The sequence below is a fragment of the Rattus norvegicus genome, chromosome 16 (assembly GCF_036323735.1).
Source record: "Rattus norvegicus strain BN/NHsdMcwi chromosome 16, GRCr8, whole genome shotgun sequence".
NCBI classification, from domain to species: Eukaryota; Metazoa; Chordata; class Mammalia; order Rodentia; family Muridae; genus Rattus; species Rattus norvegicus.
In genome coordinates, this window is record NC_086034.1 from 53,552,220 (window position 1) to 53,577,221 (window position 25,002).

The 25,002-nt window shown below is 40.2% G+C and overlaps 1 protein-coding gene and 1 long non-coding RNA gene across 5 annotated transcripts; one reads left to right on the forward strand and one right to left on the reverse strand.

The window, feature by feature from the left end:
- Nucleotides 1–1,053: 1,053 nt before the first annotated feature.
- Nucleotides 1,054–2,729, reverse strand: LOC134482381 (uncharacterized). Its single transcript, XR_010058394.1, has 2 exons — nt 2,590–2,729; nt 1,054–2,049 (listed from the first exon to the last, which is right to left on the reverse strand). It is a non-coding gene; the product is annotated as an uncharacterized LOC134482381 (long non-coding RNA).
- Tlr3 (toll-like receptor 3) lies at nt 2,697–20,102 on the forward strand. Of its 4 annotated transcripts, none has more exons than NM_198791.2 (7): nt 2,697–2,798; nt 2,912–3,106; nt 4,544–4,612; nt 9,025–9,477; nt 12,147–12,338; nt 13,565–15,417; nt 15,635–16,158. In NM_198791.2, the coding sequence occupies exons 4-7, from the start codon at nt 9,034–9,036 to the stop codon at nt 15,861–15,863; spliced, it is 2,718 nt and encodes a 905-aa protein (NP_942086.2). In that variant the 5' UTR covers nt 2,697–2,798; nt 2,912–3,106; nt 4,544–4,612; nt 9,025–9,033; the 3' UTR covers nt 15,864–16,158. The 4 variants fall into 4 exon arrangements, 2 of the variants coding, with proteins under 2 accessions (NP_942086.2, XP_063131665.1); XR_010058303.1 differs by lacking the exon at nt 2,697–2,798 and adding an exon at nt 16,971–20,102 and having other exon boundaries at nt 2,965–3,106; nt 15,635–15,913; XR_005494652.2 differs by lacking the exon at nt 2,697–2,798 and having other exon boundaries at nt 2,965–3,106; nt 15,635–15,913; nt 16,029–16,851.
- The last annotated feature ends 4,900 nt before the right edge of the window (nt 20,103–25,002 follow it).

Sequence of the window (25,002 nt, forward strand, 5' to 3'; positions counted from 1 at the left end):
AAAGGAAAAGGATGGTTATAGTGTTGTTGTGGGTTAATGATCTTGGGTCAGTCTCATTTTTCAGGGCTGTGACGTCTGAGTGACAGTCCATATGACATTGTCTTCAGTGGCCCCGTTTAATTGAGAGAGGTGGACCCCAGCTACATTACCAGCCACTTTCTCAGCAGCTGGAATGCTGAGGAGACCTGGGAAGGGTCCCTTTCAGGCAGGTTCCAGAATCTACGTAAGGATCCTCTTTACCCAAACTGAGTCTCCAGTTTGGGACTGGTGGGTGGGTTCGGAAGTGGAAGATGCTAGGGCTCCCTTCCCAGTCTGACCAGTGGCCTCACAAGCTTCCTGCAAAGCCTCGGGAGGGATTATAGACTGCTGCCTGGGGGATAGCTCTGAGTTTGGGAAGGGTGGGAAAAGGTCTCCCAAATATAACTTCAAAAGGAGCACACTGGACCCAGAGCTCTGCATAGGGGAGGAGGTTGGCCCAACTTTTGCCAGTTTCCAGGACCAACTTGGTCAGAGTACCCTTAAGAGTTCTATTTATCCTTCTACCTAATGGGAGTTCAATGGGCTATATGCACAATATCATTTCCAATTAATATTTAATAACTTTGTTGGATTTTGAGACACATGGAAGATGTTCAGCAGTTAAAATGCTTGCAAAAAAAAAAGCATGCTTGAGGGACATATTTGGGATTCCCAGAACCCAGGTAAGTGTCAGGTGGATGAAGGGGCTTGCCTTATAATTCTAGGGCCCAGAAGATGGACAGGATATTCAGAGCAGGCTGCTCAGCTAGGCTAGCAGTGATGAGTTCCGGGTTCAGTTGAGAGACCCTACCTCAATGAATACAGTGTAGCACAATCAAGGGAAACAGCCAAAATCAATTTCCATGGACATGTGCACATGTGTGCTTATACCCCTCCTCCCATATACACACATCTACATGCCAAAACATATACACTTGAAAAGAAAAGGTAATAATTACTTGTCTGAAGCTACTTACTAGTCAACTAACACAGCTAACCTAATATCTGTAAAGAATTATAAAGCATAAGAGATTATAGATCGCAGAGGAAGTATATTATGCTTATCCATAGCATATCACTATGGGTAAAATGGTAGCAATATGTTTTTGCAGCTTCTTTGGAACATGGGCAGAACTTGCTGAAGAAGGTCATTCAAGGTCATTTTTGAAGAAGCTGCAGTATGTTCATGAGGTTTGGAGGATTGTCTCCCACGCATCCAAAGAATCGATGTTAGCCATCTCCCAAGTGCTTGCTCAGTGAGCATGTATATTCCCTTCCCAATGTCCATTGCACACCTAATCTGGGCTTCTGATTGTACAACATTGAAGCCTGAGATGCCAATGAAGCCTGAGAGAGACTGGTGTTCCAAGAAGACGAGTCTCAACTATAGAGGCACTCATCAGACCTCCACAACGGATTCACAATCAAACTCGGCTCCATGCTGATATCCGCTTGGTCAAAGCTAGCCAAGCCAAGAGTCAGTGTAGGAGAGGGCCACACAATGGCTGATTCTCTGTCAGGAGACTAGTCCTTCAGAGGCTAGCAAAAGTCATGCTCTTCTGCAGAATGGTGGCGGGAGAAGTATAACAACAAAAATGCAGCCTGACCTGTTTTCAAAGAACCCGCATAGGTGAAAGACTATTAATGCTTTGTTGGCCTCCAGGGGATCAATGCAGAGGACAACTGAGGACAACTGCTTGCTTATGGTGTGGAACTGAAGATATTACAAGTGAAAGAAAGGTGTGAGCAGGAGGTAACCACAGGGAGTAACCAGTTGGGGCCACGCCACGGAAGGGCAATTTGCACTAGGATACAAAGTTACTTCTTACTTTCACTTCTGTGTGCATTCACCTTTCCCACTTTCACCTCAGCCTCAGTCAACAAAAGGAATCATTGTGGTGAGTTCTCAGGCTCTCCCCTCTCTAGGCTTCAATATGAGGAAATCAGGTCAGGTGCTCTCCCATTTCTTGTATGTTTTATCACGTTTTTAAACTACATCTCAACCTGGTGGTATATCCTGTCATTGCTCATCTGTAATGAAAGGAAAACCGAGTTCATTCTCATGCAATTACATTTCTTTAACCAAAACCTCAAAGCTAATCGAGGAGGAAGGAGTTAATCTGAACCGAATATGTTTGATGCCTACTGATGCCTAATTTGTGGATTCTGTGGAAAACTGGGCCTGCTTGAGCAAGAAAGGTTCTTTGTGACAGCCAGTGCTGGATGGAACTCCTCTCTCCCTCCCCTGTCCCTTCCCCCATTGTTATCCCCCCCACCCCACCCCGCCCCATTTGTTTCTGAGAGTTCCCTGTTACTGCTTTTGAGGCCGGACTTCCTGTGTCCTATATGTCTTCAACATTTCCTGCTGGAAAACTGGATGACCATTTTTACCCAGACTTTACTCATTTTGCGAAGAAAAGAAAGCAAGGTGAGTGAATGACTTTCGCTTTGTTTAGGCATGTCTGGTTTAGCCCACGGCTTGTTCCCGGGGGCCCCTCACACTTTGCCCCGATCCCCACCTACGCTCTGGCTTGCAGTCCCAAGCCTCTAACCATGTACTACTTAACTTACACAGGTTTGCAAGGATCTGAAAGTCACTGCAGAGGGCTCGACTCTGAAGCCAGGAACTTATTGACTCCCAGAGTTCCGCTTACAGCCAGCCAGCCACGGGTTCCTCTGCTTACACTTTTCTCCCTAAAGGTCAGTTTATGAATTCCAGGAGGTCCTTAAAAAGAAACAAGCAAACAACAACAACAACAACAACAACAACAACAAAAAGGGTAACAGTTCAATAACAATTTAACTATTCGCTGAAAATATCCTGTGTTTCTTTAATCATGATAACCTTTCTCCTCTCTCCTTTCTCTCTCTCTCTCTTTTTTTTAAACTTCAGTTTCACTTTCAGGATGGAAGGAAATGTCTGATTTAAAAAAAAAAGTCTGAATGAAAACTACGGCGATGCAGGATCTCAGGCTGGATAAAATCAGAATGTGCTTGGCTTTTGAGGTTAACACACCAGTTCTCTATCGGGGAAGTAAAACTGCCCGAGTCACAGTCAGGAAAGAAAAGAAGACAGAAGACGCTACAGGTATGAGGGGAGAAATGCACCATAATTCCAAATGTAAATTTAGCAACAAAATCTGATTTCTGTGGTGAAACGCCAAATGCAGAAAGCAGTGTTTAAAACAACAGCAGCAGCAACAAAAATGCTTCCTCTGTAGACTTCTCTTGGAAAGATACTTCAAGAAAGCTTCCCGAGTTTTATAAAAGGCTTTAGGAAGGGGGTGAGGGTGGCTCTGAGGGAGCATAAGGGGTAAACAAGATTAAAAAACACATGTATGTGTAGTGTATTGTATAAATTCATTATAAAGTAAGTAAAAGAATTATACTAAAAGGTAATTAAAATGCTTTTTTGTTTTGTTTTGTTTTTAAATCACCTTTGCCTTAAAAAAACAAAATCCTAGAAGGTTAAAAAGTCCTCTCTATTTAGTTGCCTAGAAAGGAAGATCCGGCATTCTATGACAATGTTCTTGAGAAAGGAAGAATTCTCAGATGTGTCTAGGAACTGGCCAATCGCTTTCTGTTATAGAATAAAGAAGGAGGACAGGAGAGGAGGGCAGGCTGTTCCGGAAGTTGGATAGTAAAGCCAGAAACCAGGCTGAGACGTTATGGAGAGAAATCAGTCAACCTTCAAGATAGGGAAGTTATCATAAGCTCTTCTCACGACTTTATAATGTGATTATGTGCTGATACGTATCTGATATTGCAAAGGTTATAAGCCAGGCTACAAATCATGGCTAACTCCAGGTATTCTCTCCCCACACTTCTCGCCTTGGCCATAATACATGCAGCCTCTCCCTTGAATGAAGAAATATAATTCTATGTATCTTCAAAAATACGTTCTCAAAATCAAGATCTTCTCTCTCCCGCTCCTCCCTGCCTCTCATTAAGAATCAGTCAGTAGTAACTTTTTCTTCATTCTCCTTTCATATGTTAGCTGTATTTTTGTTTGTTTGATTGAAACATGTCTTTGCATAAGTCAAACTACTTTCCCATTTTTTTTCTCAGTTGTTCAGCTGGCTGTGGAGTTTGGAGTTTAATTTACTTTATCCTAAATGTTTTGAAAGCTTTACCATTAACCATGAGTTACCTATTAACTTGTGTGACTGATGAAAAGGGTTTTATTAAAAAGGATCTTTTTCCATTGGAAATAATTGATGATATGACCTCCTTATAAGCTGTTTAGAATTTGTCCCCCTCCTCTCTCTTTCTGTTTGTGTGTGTGCTCACCATTCTGAATTCCCTAACATTCTAGTCATTCTTGTTTTTCACACAGCCTGCTTCATTAGCACTAGTGGATTTTGGATTTGTTTTTGTTTGTTTGTTTGTTTGTTTTTGTTGGTTTTATTTTTGTTTTTTTTCACTCTCAATGAAGTATGTTTTCAGATTGGGCCTGTCTTTCAGTTATTCAGGGATAGAATTTGTAAATGCATTGGTCCTTAGTAACTCTAATTTCTGTTTACAGCTTTCCTGGGGGGTAAATGTTATCTAAGCAAGGAGTAGACTATGATGCAGAGATTGTACCCATAATCTGGTAAGTAGAGGTGAGAACAGTACGGAGAGGAAAAGTTGCTAGATGTCTGTCTCTTACTTTGCAAACTGATTTGTAATGTAAACTTTATAGTAGGTTCCCATGCATAGAAAAAAAGTCAATAAATATATGATTGCTGGGGGTCATAGCCATATCATGTGAGGGAAAGGGGAGGCCATTGTTTTGAAAAACACTTTACAGGTGAACTTCAAACCTAATACACTAATAAAGGCAGCCGGATATGTGAAAATGAATGAGATCCCATTTTCTGAGGTTACAAGACTAATATGTAGGGACAGCACTGGCTGCTTTTGGGAGTAAGGGTATTTGGGAAGGGGAGAGAGGTATTCTTTGGATTTGAGTTACACAGATTTCACGCATTTTCTAAGTCAGAGAATGTATACCCAAAATGCATATTATTATGTGGAATTTTACGTTGGATAACAAACTATATTAAATGATGCTGAAACTGGAGGTGAGGAAATAATCTGTCCATGGAGGGACCGATGCTCCCAATATGTATTTGTGAGCGGATGACAGAGGTGTGTGGATAGATTATTATATGTATTATAACACAAATATAGTTACTATAAATTTCTTTGAATTGTCTAGAATATTTATGAATCTTTTTTTGCTCCTTTTTTCCCCGTTTTGTTTTGAGACAAGATCTTACTGTGTAGCCTTATCTGGCCTAGAAATTACCATGTAGATCAGGCTGTCCTCAAACTCACAAAGATTCACCTGCCTCTGCCTTCCAAGAGCTAATAGGATTAAAGATACAAGCTACCATGTCTGGTCCCATTTTAAGAATTTCTATTCAAACTTTTGGGAATGTGTTGACTATAGGACATCCATACACTGGAACATTTTACATCGATAAAAATGATGAATGTTAAGACATGATGAGATGTGAATAAATCTTGCAAACTTCATGTGGAGGCCAGAGAAGAATGATGAATGGCAAAACGATGTACACAGTATCCCCCTTATCCATGGGGATGTTCTAAGACCACAGTGAGTGCCTGAGAGCATCAGGAGTATCTAACCCTATATACTTCACTTGTACATACATGCCTGTGATGAAATTTAGTTTATAAATTAGGCATAAGATGAGGCTAACGATAGTCAATAGTAAACCCAATTTTGATATTATAATCTGGTCAAAGTTATATGGTTGCGCTCTCTCTCTCTCTCTCTCTCTCTCTCTCTCTCTCTCTCTCATACACACACACACACACACACACACACACACACACAATGCCTTGATTCATCATTGGATTGTAGTAACATTTTGCATCATGGCTGCCACAGGTAACTGACAACATAGAATGAAACTGTGCTAATGGTGTCTGCTGTAATACAAGATTTCATTAGTACTGACTACAAAGGCAGATAACTTTGTGTGTAAGAATTAAAAGTGTTTGTGTTTAGAAAGAATGAAGAATTGATGGGGTAGATGGGAAGGGGATATCCTAATGCATTGGAGTCGTGTGTTTCTTAATTTGAATCATGAGTCCTCTGACACAGCCATTTATGAATTTGTTTATTTATGGTTTGTGCACTGTCTTGTATAAATTTAATATAATTGTTAAAATAAACACCAACCAGGGTTGGACTGGTGCACAAAGTAAACTTATGTCTCAGAGCAGGAAACAGAAAGATAGAAGAAGGAAAATGTAAGACTCGAGATGGGACCAAATTATACAGTGACCAATGTCTGCTTGAAAGTAATTCCAAAGGAGAAAATATAGAAAGAGTAAGAGAGGACATTATCATAGAAAAATGTTGTAAAAGTTGAGGTAAATGGGAACTTTCAGACTGAAATAAGTCGCAATAGAAACATTTTGAAGGAGAGACATAACTTGAAATACTCTTGCGAAATTTTGTGTTATCACATTTAGAGAAAAGACATTAAAAAGTATAAAGTGAAACTATAAGAAAACAATGTTATGTAAAGGAAGAGAGATGAGATGAGTTTCAGACCTATTAGCAACTCTGGAGAGTAGGAGACAAGAGGATGAAGCTTTCATGATTTTGTGTGAAATGTAATTTTTAATTTATTTTTATTTTAATGAGGGTTCTTCCTGCATGTGTGTATGTACACTCTGCACATGCATTGATACACATGGAGGCCAAACTAGACTAGAATGCAGGTCCCTAGAACTGAAGTTACAAATGATTGTGCTGGGAATAGAAAGATCAGGGTTCAATTCTGATCCTTTGCAAGAGCAGAAAGTGCTTTCAGCTGCTAAGTCCTATGGTGTGTATTGGAAGTTAACATTCCCATATGAAAAAATCATAATGAAGCCCATTACTTTGTTCAATTAATTTATGTTAATAAAATAATAATTAAGAAGTCTGTGTTTCAAATATAACCCATATATCAAAATTACCAAACAGGGCAGTGTTGACTCCCACCTTTCATCCTAGCACTCAGGAGGTAGAGGCAGGTGGATCTCCGTAAGTTTGAGGCCAGCCTAGTCTACATAGTATGTTCCAGGATAGCCAGGGCTACAAGGAAAAACAGTCAAAAAAAAAAAGAAAGAAAGGAAGGAATGAAGGAAGGAAGGAAGGAAGAAAGAAAGAAAGAAAGAGAGAAAGAGAGAAATTATCAAAGATAAAAATACCAAAGATCAAATGTTGAAAGACCTATGGATTTTGTCAGTAATGTACAAGCAAATGCTTCAACTTCTCATTCTTAAGCCAAATACTCCTGGAAAATGACCCAAGGGCATCTTATAACCAGAACTTTCCTTTTAGTTTTTAAAGTAAAATTTGGCCTCGGCAGTGATCTTTCATCACTGTTCAGGAACAATACAGGTTGCTACAATCTGTGAGATGAACCACGTGCAACTCATGCTCAGCCAGTGTGAGCGAATGAGAAGCTTTGGACTCTTCTCAGTGTTCATGAAGTCCCTTGTATTCCGAAGTGCCACCCACTAGTGTTTCTTCCACTGCTATCTTGTCTAGTGCTTAGCTGTATCTCATGATACATTTGGATTTTTCATTATAAAGTGAAATATTATAGGACAGAACTTAGCATAACCACACATTCTAAATTCATGGTTTCTTACTTCAACCAAATAACGGTTTTGATGTTACATCACTTTATGCTGAGGACCATAAGATCAACTTGATTTACATCCTTGAGCCTCAGTTACCTTTGGGCATCTCACCTAGATCTGAGAAATGAAAATTTGCCAAAACTACAATACAGACACATTACCTGTAAAATGCAGAGCACACTAATCCAGGGTCTACACTCTTCACAGTATTCCTCTGAGTTCCTTAGTGGATTCTTTAGTGGATATTAACAGATATAGGCATAAAGTTATGAATGAGATTTCTTAACATTCAGCTTTTCCAATTAGCCTAGACATAAAGATTTGATGCTTAATCATAGTCGCAGGTGAAAACCCCTAACATTTTCTATCTAGACAATGTCAACTGATACTGTACTAACAGGATCAGGAAAGAGTGGAAAGATGTGATTAACACCAGAAAAACTTGAATCCCCTATGCCACAGGGTAAGGCATCGAGAAATTCTGTGTCGTCAGCTGATCAAGAATTATAGCTCTAGGTTCGTTCTTTTACATCATGAATGCAACACTCTATTAAATGAAGCTTAGCATGACTATAGAAAATTAGTTAAGAAAATGCGAGAACAGTATAGTTAAACTAAGATTTATAGTTAAAAAAAAATGCTTCAGATCATTAACGACATGGATGAGCCTGAGAAATACATCAGACAAAGAAAAACAAAACCACATGTTCTGTGTGACTGATGAACTTCAAGAACTATAGAACATTGGTTCCTGGAGGTTCAAAAGAGGCAGAGGGGAGAGAAGGTGGCTGATGAGTGCGGGAGTGCAGCTGAAGGAGAGGAATGGCTTGGGTTTCTATGCCTAAAAATAATTCATTGTAGCGAAAAGGTTTCAGAATGTTCTCAACAGGAGACGTTGGTAAATATTCAAAGTGGTGAACACAAAAATTGTTCTGATGTGCTCGTTGTACATCATACACACACTGAAATTGTCATTCTATTCCAGAAGTATGTGTAATTATTACATGTCAATAAAAAACAATTTCAAGAGGAGGCTTTTGTCTGGAGTTGACTGACTTGTAGATGGCTTTAAAAATAGTAATCATAACAACAGATAAAATAACCGTAGTTATAAGGAAATGGCATGATTGAATTCCTCATCTTTATAGTGGGAGGAAGAATGAGAGAAGCATATACAGATCACTTATTGATGCTGTTAGAATTATTTCTGCTTGGTCTATTATGTGCATGCTACATATTTGTATTGTGTAAACCTTATTAACAGGTCTTGTATAGATTTGGGTGACATCTTTTAAAAGAATACTCCAAAAGATGTGGTAATGCCCATTACGTTTTATATTTCCTTTATAGGACAGAATCATGAAAGGGCGTTCATCTTATCTAATATACTCCTTTGGGGGACTTTTGTCCCTATGGATTCTTGTGGTGTCTTCCACAAACCAATGCACTGTGAGATACAACGTAGCTGACTGCAGCCATTTGAAGCTGACACACATACCTGATGACCTTCCCTCTAATATAACAGTGTTGAATCTTACTCACAATCAACTCAGAGGATTACCACCTGCCAATTTTACGAGATACAGCCAACTTGCTCTCTTGGATGCAGGATTCAACTCCATTTCAAAACTGGAGCCAGAACTGTGCCAAATTCTCCCTTTGTTGAAGGTATTGAACCTGCAACACAATGAGCTGTCTCAGATTTCTGATCAAACCTTTGCCTTCTGCACGAACCTGACAGAGCTCCATCTAATGTCCAACTCAATACGCAAAATTAAAAGCAACCCTTTCAAAAACCAGAAGGTAAGAGAGGTATATTCATTTTGTTCTAAGAAATGCAAATATTATCTAAAGTTACCTGATGTTAAGTTTTCAAGTTACTCATGGAAGTTTTCATAGCTATCAGGGCAAGAGTATGAAGTCAGATCAACCCTCGTCATGACTTCTGGGTCCACCTGTGCACATGGGCATTGTGATGTGTGTATGTTACAGTCTTAGGTCAATGCAAACAGTGAGGGGTTGCTGTCTTGTATCTTATCTTGTGCTGTCTCATGTGAAACAGGACTTAAAGAGAAACATCATGAGCAGAAATACATCTGACTGTCCCCAAGGGAACAGTGAAACTAAACTCATGGCACTGCTGAGTTTATAGTGGGAAGGAGTAAGAAACGCAATGAGTCCACGTTCTGACTTCAGTAAACGAAACAGACTGTTTTACTAAAACATTACCTACTCTTTGGAGTTTCGAAAAGTTGGGAACGTTACCTTTCCAATGGTTTCTGCTTTTTCCCTTTTAAAATTGCCTGAAGTTTTAAACCTATGAAAAGTGTGTGTCATTAGCTAGTAAAGCCAGCAACTCGTAAGCGCTTCACTTAAACCAAAGCCATCTGTAAGTCAATTATTTCCTTATTCTGTGGCCTCAGGCAAAATAATTGAGCCTTATTCCTTCTCAGATGCCAAGGACATAACGTACAACTTTAAGTGTGCTGAGAAGAATTGGTAAAGTGATCTGTTGACCAGGCTCTGAGCTTTCTTAAATCATAGTGTGCCGGGAAATACCTTTCAATGCAAATGTCTCAAAACCTGACCAGAGAAACACAATTTTTACTAGAGAAAACACATTTTTTTCTTTTTATTGCATAAAAGTAAGCCTTATTTCTTTAATAGAAATTCCATTTGACTTCTCTAATCTACCAGAGAGGTAGAGATTAAAGAGGTTTTCTTTTTGCCTAAACTTGAAACTTACAGGCAGACTTTGTGGTCCTCTAGCTTTTATATTCTTCCTGATCAGTCCTCCAAGATGTTCCCTGAGCCATGGCTGTAGGGGTTGTGTTTTCTTAAAGGAGTTCTGCTGCAGTAAGATTTAAAAAGAACTGTTTTCTCTCAGTTCCCACAAGCCAGATCCACTCACTCTGGCTGCTACTCAGTCCGTAAGCCACCCTCTCCTGGCTGTCTTCCTTTTAGCCTACCTCTCCTCGAGGTCATCTGGGCAGTTTTTACCACGCCTGACACACACATCAAGTTCCAAGGGCTGTTCTAGCATGGCGCCACACCACGTTAGCTAGCCCCAGGCATTCTATAGCCCAGCATGGCTTACAGAACTAAGACAGGTTGTCTCTCTGCCCACTGGCAACTTTGTTCACATCCCCTGTAGCCCGGTAAATCAAAGCTCTAAAAACTTGTAGTTTAACAATTAGATTTATATGTTAAATTCTCAATCTACAGTACATCCACACAATAAACTTACAACCAATTGATAAGGATATAAACCACCCACCTAGATAAGATAAATTTGCCTATAGAAATCCATCCCAGCTACTTTGGCAATTCAGGACCATCCGGATCTGGGTCATCCTTCTCAGTCTCTATCTTGATTCTCTCTCCTTCTCCTTCTCTCTCTCCCTACAAAACCTTTGTCCCTGTCTTATTCTTTTACTGTCCAATCATGGCCTTGATCTAACTTGTGCCAGCCCTCACCTGCATAATGACGTCAACCTACAGAGTACTTTCTCCTTTTTCTTCTGAAACTAGTTTCCAGGGTTCATACATTATAATTATGCTTACTAAGCCATGCTGCTATTCCTTATAATACAAATAAATGCTTGTTATATATAAGTAAATGATCAACTGTCCTTACATCATAAAGAATAAGCCCAAGTCCTTAAACTTGGTAAAAGAAATAAGGTGATTCGTGAAGAAACTAAAACCCATTGTAACAGTGGTAAAGGTTTTGTTTAGATGTTTTTAAATGGAACAGAGTTGCATGACTCTCTCCACTCTCTGTCCTCAAACCCCTCCGAGCTCCCCAGCTCCCTCAAACTCCTGCTGTGGTCCCTACCACTCTCATAGAAGATGGATGGCCTCTTTTTCTTTGATTATTATTGTGTGTGTGTGCGTGTGTGTGTGTGTGTGTGTGTGTGTGTGTGTATGTATGTGTGTGAGCGTGTGTGCGCGTGTGTATGTTATGGTGTATGTGGTATGTGTGGTATGTGTGGTGAGTGAGGTGACTGTGGTGGGCATGTATATATAAATAACGAATCTATTTTCCTTGTTTGTGTGTCTATGGTTTCAAGGCTGACCACCCTGCACTAGATAACCCAATAAGGGGGCTCATCCCTAGAATAGGCTAAATTTCTTCTCCCAGGAGTCATTAGTAACTTGTAATTCTTCCAGGGATGGGCTCCCTAGAACTTTCTGCCCTTCCATGGCTTTTTGATATTGCCATTTTTCTGGTCTTGTGTATGCAGCCACATCTAGGAGACACTTCTTGGTACAAACATTGATGAAGAGTGCGTGAAAAGTCTCTATCAGCAGTGGTATATTTAATTGTAATAAAGATTATCATGCCTTCAAGGCAAAAGGGAGAGAGATCAGTCATTTTCCCTTTGAGATCCTTCCAGGGTTCACAGGTTGGAAGGGGTTGCTTTTGATATCAAGACTCTAATATGTGTGTCTCTGTTTTTCACTCTCAGAGTCTAATCAAACTAGATTTGTCTCGTAATGGCTTATCATCTACAAAGTTGGGAACTGGAGTCCAACTGGAGAACCTCCAAGAGCTGCTCTTAGCTAAAAATAAAATTTTTGCACTACGAAGTGAAGAACTTGATTTTCTTGGCAATTCTTCCTTACAAAAATTGGACTTGTCATCAAATCCACTTAAAGAGGTGAGAGGTCAAGGCGAAATTACTCCCTTTCTTACCTTCAGGTGTGTGCCATCCCTGTGTTGTACAGACAGCAAATTAAGGTTTCTAGTGAAATAAAATTGTAAGCTCAGCTGTGTCTAACGAATCCACCGACCCTTGCTGTTTGAGGCCATTGACAACTTGGTCACAAATGAGTTGAGAAACTGTCAGTTGGTGGGGTTAATACTAATCCCTGTGCCACTGCAGAGGTATTCTTTGAAAAGACACCACGATTTTAGTTTTCTTAATTATATAGTGAAAATCAAACTCTTCCTCCTAGGATCTCTATAAGAATTAAAACACTGTTGTCATCAAGGGCTCAGGCTGCAGACTTGGGCTAGCCACTCCACCACAGGCTTTGTCTTTTAGTAATCATGTGATCAGGTAAGTTATTAAAGGGATCTATGCTTCGCCCTTTCAATAACATTACCTCATAAAACTATGAGGCAAAAGAATTTAGTGATGCATCTGGCGTACAGCAGTTCTTAGTGTAAAATAATTCCTATAATGGAATATTTCTCAGTATCTTGCTCTTTTGTGATCCACTATGAACTATTGCTATGTATAGCTATCTAGTTCTTAGATGTAGTTATTACTGTCGTCCACTGAGTTTTGCTCCTATGTGTACATGTTGGTATTAGAGAACCAATTAGGGGCTCACTCCTGGGGAAGATCGGCTCTCCTTCCCTTACTAGTCATCAATTGCCTGGAACTAGCATCTAGCTCTCAGTGGTTCTCAACCTTCCTAAGGCTTCATCCCTTTAGTAGAGTTCCTCATGTTGTCCTGACCCCTAGCCATAAAACTGTTTTCATCGCTACTTCAAGATTATCATTTTGCTACATTTATGAATGGTTGGATGGATGGATGGATGGATAGATAGATAGATAGATAGATAGATAGATAGATATATATTTGCCAAGTGGTAACCAAGACACACTGGGGATATTCTCCATTACAGTTTTCAGACATAGTGTATTAATTGCAACCAAATTCGGGGAGATTTAGGCAAAATGCTGGAGACATAACTTTACCTGAGAGACCTGGGAAGACCCTACTGGTGGGTGTTACAGCCACAGGACAAAGAACTAAGGCTAGAGTAAATGGGCTTTCCTGCCCAAGTCTCAGAGTAATGAGTGAAAAGGTGTTTAAGTATTTCCTATGGAGCCAGTTACATCTGGGTTTCTTGTTTGTTGTTCGGAACCGTCAGTTTTCTCCAGGGTGTTTCCATGCGATTGGCAAGTTATTCGTCCTCCTCTTGAACAATGCCCAACTGAACCTCAACCTCACAGAGAAGCTTTGTTGGGAACTTTCAAACACAAGCATCCAGAATCTCTCTCTGGCTAACAACCAGCTGTTAGCAACCAGCAACAGCACTTTCTCCGGGCTGAAGCAGACCAACCTCACCTCGCTTGATCTTTCCTACAACAGCCTCCGATACGTCGGTAACGATGCCTTCTCTTGGCTCCCGCACCTGAAGTATCTGTCCCTCGAGTACAATAATATACAGAGTTTGACCCCTCACTCTTTTCGTGGACTTTCCAACCTGAGGTACCTGAGTTTGAAGCGAGCATTTACTAAGCAAAGTGTTGCACTTGCTTCTCACCCCAACATTGACGATTTTTCCTTTCAGTGGCTAAAATGTTTGGAACATCTCAACATGGACGATAATACTATACCGGGTATAAAAAGCAATACTTTCACAGGATTGGTGAGTCTGAAGTACCTAAGTCTTTCCAAAACTTTCACGGGTTTGCAAACGTTAACAAACGAAACGTTTGTGTCTCTTACTCATTCTCCTTTGCTCACTCTCAATTTAACGAAGAATCACATCTCGAAGATAGCAAGTGGTACTTTCTCTTGGTTGGGTCAACTCAGGATACTTGATCTTGGCCTTAATGAAATTGAGCAAGAACTCACCGGCCAGGAATGGAGAGGTCTGGGAAATATATTTGAGATCTACCTGTCCTATAATAAATACCTCCAACTGACTAGCAAGTCCTTCACTTTGGTTCCCAGCCTTCAACGACTGATGCTCAGGAGGGTGGCCCTTAAAAGTGTGGATATCTCCCCTTCGCCTTTCCGTCCCCTTTATAACCTGACTATTCTGGACTTAAGCAACAACAACATTGCCAACCTGAACGAGGACTTGTTGGAGGGTCTTGAGAATCTAGAAATTCTGGATTTTCAGCACAACAACTTAGCAAGACTCTGGAAACACGCAAACCCAGGTGGTCCCGTTAATTTCCTGAAGGGTCTGTCTCACCTCCACATCTTGAACTTAGAATCCAATGGCTTAGATGAAATCCCGGTCAAGGTGTTCAAGAACTTATTCGAACTCAAGAGCATCAATCTAGGACTGAATAATTTAAACACGCTTCTACCATCCATTTTTGATGACCAGACATCTCTAAGGTCACTGAACCTTCAGAAGAACCTCATCACATCAGTTGAGAAGAGTGTTTTCGGGCCAGCTTTTCACAACCTGAACAGCTTAGATATGAGCTTCAATCCGTTCGACTGTACATGTGAAAGCATTGCCTGGTTTGTTACCTGGCTTAACCAGACCCACACTAATATCCCTGAACTATCCACTCATTACCTCTGCAATACCCCCCAGCGTTACCACGGCCTCCCAGTGAAGCTTTTTGACACATCATCCTGTAAAGACAGTGCCCCCTTCCAACTCCTATTCATAATTAACACCAGTACGCTCCTGACTTTTATACTTGCGGTACTGCTCATTCACTTCGAGGGTTGGAGGATATCTTTTTACTGGAATGTTTCAGTGCATCGAATTCTTGGTTTCAAGGAAATAGATGCACAGGGTGAGCAGTTCGAATACACGGCATACATAATTCATGCCCAGAAAGACAGAGACTGGGTCTGGGAGCATTTCTCCCCAATGGAAGAACAAGACCAATCTCTCAAATTTTGCCTAGAAGAAAGGGACTTCGAAGCAGGGGTCCTTGGACTTGAAGCAATTGTTAACAGCATCAAAAGAAGCAGAAAAATCATCTTTGTTATAACGCATCACCTACTGAAAGACCCGCTGTGCAGAAGGTAGGTGGACTTTGTGCGTGTTTGTGTTTGCACGTGGTTTTTGGATGAAAAGCTTTCAAAATCACTACATTCACAAGTCACAAAAATTGCCACAAAAATAAGGGGGAAATTCAAATTTTTAGTGAAAGGGCAAATAAATTCCACAAGTAATTTTAGATTATTAAGCTTTTAACAAATATGTTAATGGCCTAACTATTCATTTTAATATTTTACTTAGATTCAAGGTGCATCACGCGGTTCAGCAAGCTATCGAGCAAAATCTGGATTCAATTATACTGATTTTTCTCCAGAATATTCCAGATTACAAACTAAACCATGCACTCTGCTTGCGAAGAGGAATGTTTAAATCTCATTGCATCTTGAACTGGCCAATTCAAAAAGAACGGATAAACGCCTTTCATCATAAACTGCAAGTAGCACTTGGGTCTCGGAATTCAGCACATTAAACTTATTTGAAGATTTGGAATTGGTGAAGGGATAGATCCAATTTATAAAGGTCTGTCATAAGTCTGAGTTTTACTTGAAAGTTTGTATCTGTTTATTTATGTATATAGATGATGATATTGTATCACAATTGAATCTCGGTTTTGAAACATTTCTGTGTCTTTCAGGCCTCTTATTGACAGCTGGTGTATTTGCTCCAAATAAATACATGGGATTCCTGAGGTGTATCACAGCTCCAAAGAGTTTAAAAATATTCTTTATACAAATAAAGCTAAGAGTTTTATGAATTTTAAAAAATGGAATCTTCCGGTGTAGCTCAGGCTGGCCTGGAAATGAATGTGTTAAAGAGTATCATCTTGAACTCACTGATATCGACCTGCCTCTGCCTCCAGAGTGGTGCTTTTAAGGGCACATAGCACGGCACCCAGCTACATACATGAGATTTTACAATGCTCATTTTCTGAGACATTTATAGAATAAAAGATGATTATTTTTATGGTACTTGAATGGCAACAAGAATAAAATATTTGGAAAGAGAAGTTTTGTTCTTTCAGTTGAAAAGCTTTTTATTTTGCTTTTGGTGTTGTTTTTGGTAGATGTTGAGTAGCTTTTAAATCTGCATACCCAAGAGCAGAATGGCTTCTCACTCTTCATAGTGTCACAGAACCCCAGACCTTAGTAGGCACCCAGACCTATAACTGACTCCATGATGGAAGTATTGTTTAGGTCATAAATCTCTGGATAGAGACAGAAAACAAAGACTGAATCCATACAAGTCTGTAGTCTGGGAAAGTCTCTAAATGGACTAACCTTGCCTTTTGTCTTCTGTAGTTCTACATCTGACTGCTTTGGTTAACTGAAGCATGTCAACACAGATTATGGTTGTTGTTGTTTTGTTTTTGTGCTTAAAAGCTCATCCTGTGAGAGGGTTCGGGATCCCAAATAGCTAATGTCACCAACTGGCTATTAAAGACTTCCTATTAAAGTAAACCCATGTCTGAGCAGTCTTCTTTTGAGAAGAGCCACATGATAGAAGTCTTTTATTACTTGATAAAATAGATATTGGAATAAATACTTAGAATTTCCTAATTTTTGTGTTTCTTCTGCAGGAGAGTTAAATAACTTTCTAAGCCATATTATAGAAAGCTCTGCTTACAGAACCCTGGTCAATAAAGTGTCTTTGTGGAAAACAGCAATTCCATCCCCTTGTCACAGACTTGGGAAGTGGTTTTGGCCAAATTACTGGGTCTTGGTGGGATTCTTTGGTATGTTTTTACATAATATTTTAATTGATTATCTGGGAATTTCACATCATGAATCATGACCACACTCATTTCCTAGACTTCCCAGGTCTGCCCCCACCCCCTCCCATGAACTCCCAAGAAAAAGAAGAAACAGGAGAAGGAGGAGGAGGAGAAGGAAGATGAAAAAGAGGAGAAGAAGAAAGAAGAGGAAGAGGAGGAAGGGAAGAGGGAGGGGAGGAAGAGGAGGAAGAGGAATAGGAGAAGGAAGAATAAGAGGAGGAGGGGAAGAGGAAGAGGAGGAGGAGACGTATGTTCAACTTGTGTTGTCCATATTCTCACTGGAGCATGGTTAAACTCCAAGTGGGCAGCCCTTAAAGAAAACAGTTCTTCCCCACCTGCACCCCCGCCAGAAGTCATCAGCTGTGAAGAACTACAGTTCAGCATCCTTAACACAATTTTAAGAATTCCCTTCAGTGGATTCCTGTCTAAGCAACGAGAGGATACACATTGGGCAACTTAGCCCCTAGTTAAAAAAAAATGGTCAGAATAAGTTTTACCTTTAACAAAACAAAGCCTTTAGTTTTTGTTTTGTGATAAAAAGAATAGACATATTGGAAACACACATCCAAAGCTTTTGGAAACATCTCTTGTTCATAAGGAAGAGTGTAAGTTGAAGTGCAGTTAACAGCTGTCTTGCTGACAATGTTAGCCACCCCCGTCCACTGCGGGGCTCCTCTGTTCTTTCTTTTCTCATGCCATACTCTTTAGCATGAACTGACTTGGGAAATCCCACATGAGATGTTTAGAAGAGAAAGCACTCAGTGGTGATCAGAAGGGAGTTGAATAGATAGGGAGTTGGGAGAAGGCCATAAAGAAGTGGCGTTTGCTCTGTGCTGTGAATAGGAGGGAGCCTTCCAGAGGGGATTAGGAAAGATGATCCTTGCTGAGGGCTGAGTACCTACAAAAGCTACTTCTTTTTTCCATGTTCTTTACTTGTTCTCTCCATTTGTTTTATTGAATCTCTTTTAAAAATCAGTTTGGACTCAACTTAAACTTGTATTTTGTATTAAAGACCAATACCGTTTGATGGTTTAGCTCAAATTGCTTCAGCACTGGATTTTGGGGTATTCTTAGTAGACTTTTGTGTCCCTTTATCCCCTTCATGTACTGTGTCACCCTCCTCCTCCTCCTCTCCCTCCTCCTCCCCCTCCCCCTCCTCCATGTCTCTCTGTCTGTCTCTGTATGTCTCTCTCTCTCTCTCTCTCTCTCTCTCTCTCTCTCTCTCTCTCTCGTATGCTTGCCGTGTGTGTGTGTGTGTGTGTGTGTGTGTGCGCGTGCTAAATTGTACTTTTGGAATTGAATTGTGTTCCAAGATAATCCTGGATGTTCCCTTGCTCCATGTCTGAGCCATCTACAAGGAGTCTTGGACCCTTTAAATTGAGAATAGCATTAGTATACCTGAACGTGCTTATTAGTAAGTAAATGCCCTCCTTTTAGGTCTCCCATACCTACAAAGCAAGACATGTGAGGGCACATCACTCATACACATGTACATATGTATGAATAGTTCCGTATCTGTGTGCATCTCTAATATGTATATAAACTAACTAATCCGTATGTCACAATAAACAATAGCACATTGTGGTGCCACCAATTCTAATCCATTACCACACTCATCATCTTAATCTTCCCCTTGCTTTCCGCACACTGATCTCTTTACTTAATCATCTGATTCTATACATACCCCTATCAGAATTGTTAACCCCTGTGCTGTGGAAAGCAACTTCGTAGCTATGATAAAATGCTTGTATATAATACCTTTTGCATACGTTTTATGAACTGTTTCCCAAAGTTGCCCCAGCTAGCATTTCCCCTTGCTCCCTTCAATGAGGTTAACCTGTCCCTATGTACCAGTGTTACTTTCTTTCATAACAGTTTTTACCCCACCCTAGGATTCCCGCATCTCTGGGATTATTTTGGTTTCATTCGCATACACAAAAGCCTATACTTTGTGTGTTGAAGTTTTATGGATTTTTGACAAATGTACTACATCTTAACCTTTATCACTTGCACTCTTACAGGATAGTTTTCTCACCCTAAAACTTTTCATTAAACGGGGCTAAAGCAATAATTTACAAACTTAAATTAACCCACGGAAGCCCAGCACACAGGCAGATAGCTTACAAGCACCTATAACTTCAGCTGCAAGAAACCCGACACCCTCTTCTCATCTCTGAGGAGTTGCACATGTAAGTCTGCCTACTCACACACAGACACACACAAATACCAATAAATAGAAATAAGATAAAAATCAAAAATTATTTATTTAAATTTGACTCTCAGAACTCTCATCAACTATGGCTTATTTACTAATTCTGTAGGTGTATGATTTACATAAAGTCATATGCATAAAATCATTTAGTATGTTGCTAAAAATGCTGGGTTCATTGATTTGCAACACTGTCATTTGCTGAATTTAGGAAGCAATTTGCTGACATAGTCAGGTACTTGGATGTAAATATTTCAGCGCCTGGGTTCTGAGTTTACAGGGCTGCAATAAGCAGTGGAAACAGTATCAGGGCAGGCTACAAGGGAGAGAGAAAGCAGCCCCTAGTGACAACCGAAGGCTGATGTAACAGAGATGTATCACAGGAGAAGGTCACATGACCACTAGAATCTACTCACACCAATACGGCCAGCCGTGATGACTGCTAACTGCCCTTTGCTTCTGCAGTCTCCAATCATCAGTCATGAGACATTGGCCGTTCTCAACTGTCACTGAGCTCCATGACACATCTGAAAATCCACGAGAACAGAAAAGAAGTGTAAATCCTATCCCAAGAATTCCTGTCTTCACTTAGTTCATGAATAATCCTCTCCTTTATTGACTTTGACCATATGATATACTGTGTACAAAGCCAGCAGATTTGTGGCTCACTCTGAGAATGCACTTCTGTATTAAACATATACTTTTGTTCTATAATAAAACTTCAAATCTCCTTCTTTTGTCTGTTACTGGAGTCTTTCCCAGACTGGAGAATACTGATTTGGGGTCTCCCTCTGATCCATGTTCCCCTATGATTCTCAGAGGAAATCTTATCCTTAACTCTTTCCAACTCCCAGTTCTGAAGGAGTCTATACAATCTCAGTTTACCATCATCCATAGTGTAACTCTATGGAAAAAGAATTTTTAGTTTCATATTCTACAAACTATCATTACTTGTTAACACTATTTCTTCAGCATTTTGGCTAAGATTTGCTTTAACTGCAATTGCCTCCTCTATTTAGACATTATAAGATAAACATAATACTTTCTAATACATAATATATACATATATATTTATAAAACTACTTCTCTTCTTGGTGATATTGTGTGTGCTGTCTATCAATATTCTTTACTTTTACATATTTTCAAATTATTTATAATCATTGATTTATGAAAAGCAAGAAACATTTTTGCTTTTATTTTCTTGCTTATCTACTTTTAAGATGGCCAATCAAATAGCCAAATATAAATTGAACTCAAATATAACTTTTTCTATTAATATTTAATAGACTAAGTCACGCAGAGTGGCTTGTTTAAACAACTACAAATAAAACTAGTAAAATGTGGAAACTCTGACTTGTATTTGACCCACACAGGAAGCGACATCTTGAGCATCTGTAGACTGCCTTTCGTAATTGTTCTCAGGAGGAGTCTATATCCCTTGGGTTTAAGACAAAAGGATTGAAGGGACGGATGTTTGTCTGACTTCTAGTTTCCATAGAGAACTTAACTTGTTTAATACTATCAGGATCCCACCCCCACCTCCATGCTCCCTGATCATTCCAGCTTCTTTCTGTTTTGCACTTGAGAAAACAAAGTTCACCTGGATCTATGTGGAGTTTAATGTTTAAGTTTGTATAAAAAATTGATACCCTTTTTCAATTGGGCTGAAAAATAATAGAATAAATTTGTTAATGAAGATGAGACCACGTTAACATCATTTATTTATCAATGTCTCATCATTTAAGCAAATTACCAGGAATCTACTTCCGACTAATCTCTCCCCAACCTCTACCCTCTCTCAGTTGTCTTCTTCAAAAATCCTGGGAAACAAATGAATTCATTATTGACTAAGGTTTTAGAGTGAGATCTTTTTGCAGTGTTAGGCTACTCTAATCAAAGATCAGGATTATCGACATAGTTGAATAAATTGTGGCTCTTACTCGTTTCAGAGAGAGAGGAAGTATATTGTAGAACCTCCCTAAAGTATTTATTCTTCTCATTGCTGTAACAGAATATACAGTAGAAAAAATTTATGGATAATAGTTTATTATGACTAGGGGTGGAGTATAGTCCATCATGGTGGAGAGGGCAGGGTGGCAGGGGGGAGACAGCTAGTTTCATTGCATTGAGTCAAGAAGCAGAGAGAAATGAATACTGGTGCTCCGTTCACTTTTCCCTTTCACCATTGTATTGAGTGAAGACTGAAGGTCATGGGATATTACCTGCCACACCCAGGGTGGAACCTCCTTCTTCTGTTGCAGCTCTCTCTGGACATATACCAACAGATGTGCTCAGAAGTGTGTCTTGTAGGTAATGGTAAGCTTATTTAAATTGGCAACAGAGATTAATGGTCACATTCAGTAAGATGGTGCCAGGAAGAATCCAGTTTAGCCATGGGACTTGGGATGAATATCTTCAAAAAGAAGAGAGTGTAATAGAAGGTCAAGTGACTTAAGAAACTGCAGTAAGAACTGGGTCGGGGTGGCACAAGCCTTCAATCCTAGCACTTGAGAGGCTGAGATAGGTGGATCTGTGGGTTCAAGGCCAGCCTGGTTTACAGAGGGAGTTCCAGGACACCATGGTGTTCCAGAGATTTTTATGATATCCTTCAGCCTTGTGAGAGCTACTCAGAATCAGTTGGAAATTAAAAGGCATGTCGAAAGGTAAAGGTAGAACTGGCTTTTAGGAAAGGTGGGATAAGTGAACCGATTGACAAAATGTTGGAGTTGATCTTGTTTTTTTACACATAACAAAGTTCAAATGGCCTAGTTTGTCATTTAGTATAGTATTTTAGGGTTTTGTTTTGTTTTGTTTTTATTCTAGGCTTTTTACAACTTCATGGAAATGATCTCCTTACCTTGGGGTTTTAATTTCTATTTCATTTTTGAGAATCTCATATATGAGAAGTATATCCACAATGTTTTCAGCACCCCCTCCCTTCTAACCCTTCCCACACTCCTCCATCCCGGACGTTCCACATTCATGACCACTGCTGTGTCGTAGCTTGATCTTTCTTAACATTTCCATGCTTTCTACCAGCTCCAGCCACTCTGGCTTTGGGGTCGGGGTGAAAGGTTTGTGGTTCTGTGTTCCTCCCCTTCAGTGCATTTTTCCCCTCTACAGCTGAGAGTCAACTGCCACGAGTGTCCTGCCTGCCTTGCAGCAACCCTAGGACTTATTCACACCAGCAGTGCAGCAGAACAATGTGTTTGGGATTCTGCTCGTGCATGACTGTCCTGGTTCCTTGAAATCTGACCACCCAGAACTCAAGAGAGTCCTGTACAGCAGTGTTGATGCTTGCAGTGTTCAGAGGAATGAAGGGAACATGGTTGATTCTCAAACAGCAAACTGTTTGAAAGGTAGCTTGAACTTCTGACAGTATGTTTATAAAGGAGAAGGAACACATTATATTTTGTGATAATACATGTTTATTATCAAGCAATTTTCTGTCTGGTACTTAAGTTTACGGTAGAGAAAACAAACAGAAGAGAACCATGGTGTTCCAGAGCTGTCTTTGACATCCTCCAGCCTTGTAATAGCTACCCAAAGACACACCAGGTTTACATGCGTCAGCTGTAGAAGTTTCCAGTTTCTAGAACTTCAGCTTAAATCTCAAGTTTTGCATGACCTCCCTCTCCTTTTCCTCTTGTCTCCCATTCTCTCACGTTTATGTGGTATTGATCCGATGGGTAAAAAGCAAAGTGAATAAACGCAGCTGTTTCAGAACTAATGATGGCTCTCCCAGGCACCTTGCCCCTCCCACTTTTATCCATGTGTCTGCTCAGTGTGGCCCTGCTTTTTCTCCAGACATTTCTCCTTGTCTTTGCTGGATTAAATGTGTAGTTTTAAGAGCGAGTTTAGGTGTTTAGGTACCATTTTCCCCCTCCAATCCTTCTGAATCACACCTGTTCTCTAGGGGAGTGAATCAGTACAACTTTAACACTGGGCAAGAATTAGAGACATGCTGTTGCTAATGCAAGAAACCGCCAAACCCTGGCTACACTTTACCTTGGCTGTGTGACTTTGGAGACTCAGGGACCAAGCTCTGTCTCCCCCTCCAAGGAAATAACCATTCTGTGCAAAGGGGTTTCAGGGGATGTTCTGCTCAGCCTGTTTTGGTGGAAAATGATGTCCAATGCGATAAACACTAAGCCAAGTGAGATTGCCCTTCCTTGGAGAACCAAGGTATTTGTAGGAAACACAGTGACTATGGGCTTTGTTGATAACAGCTCAACCTGGTGGCTTAGTGACTCTACAGTTTCTTCTGATGACATCCATCTCAGGTGGCTTCTGTGACATTATGTGACCTCGAAGTTTGTGCTCTTCTATGGTAGCCTGCAGGAGAGCCAGGAGGACTGCCCCTCTCCACATTTGCACTTGTTAAAAGTACTGGTGACTTCTCAGCACAGCAGTGGGGAGAGAGAGAGAGAGAGAGAGAGAGAGAGAGAGAGAGAGAGAGAGAGAGAGATTATTTAAGGGATGCTCCTGGATTGTGTCCAGGATGTTGGGTCTTGACACAGTGGATTCTGAACATTGTACCTTTGGATACACCCCTGAAGATGTCAAAGCACACACTCCAAATTTAAGGACAGAATCATGCTGTTCTACGTTTCATCTTCTGCCATACTTTTTACTCCTTACACATTGCATTATACCCTTCTTACACAATTTACTTTCCATCTCTTTTCTTCCCTCTTCTGTCCCCTGGGTTTATTTATGTCCTTCTGGGTCACATTGCTATGACTTGGGCCTGGTTTACATGCTTCCTGACAGTCTAAGTATTCAGAAACTTTCACCCCAAAGGGATAGTATTATGAGATGAAGTAACACCTTTAAGAGATATGTTACCACCTGGCAGAAGGTCCTTGGGTCTGGGCTTTCAAAAGGGACAAGAGTGGTTCTTATATGACCCTTTTGTGGTTCTATTTGGAGGACGTTGCTGAAGCAAGCAACAGAACCAGCTCTTTGTGCTGTCTGCTTCCTGGTTTGAGAAGGGAGCCTTCGATGTTCTTCCAGTGTCCATCTTTAATAAGACCAGAGCCTCCACCATGCCCTTTGGATTCTCAATCTTCAAAACCATGAGTGAAATAAATCATTTTCTTATAAATCAATTCCATCTCAGTTAACTAACAATTGTAAAAAAAATCCTGGGAAAAACCGTAGGCATATGCACAAAAACAATTGTTCTTTTATCTTAAGACCCGGCATATGTCCTGTGTATACCATGGCCAGTAGCATTCAGAACTGTGATAGTTGACTTTGAGAAGATTTAATGACAGCGTTTGAAAGGAAGAAGATATGTTCTGTGTATAAGTGACATGTATAGACAATAATGAGGGCTGTGAACCAGTGGTTTGCCTTTTCATCTGATAATAACAGGTGACCAGCTACTCACTGTTTGAGCAACAGTTTCTCAAAAGAAGGACCATCTGACTTGGCTTAGTGTTTATGTTGGTGGTTTCCCTGGGGCATCAGAGTGAATGTACCCTGAAGGTATTTTTGTTGAGAGTAAGTCCTGCTTATTTCCTACACAACAAACTTCTGTGTCTCTTGATTTGTGATTCTCAGACTGTTAAAGTGACAACAGGAGCAGCAGTAGAGTTCTTCTCTGATGTCTGGGGATGCAGC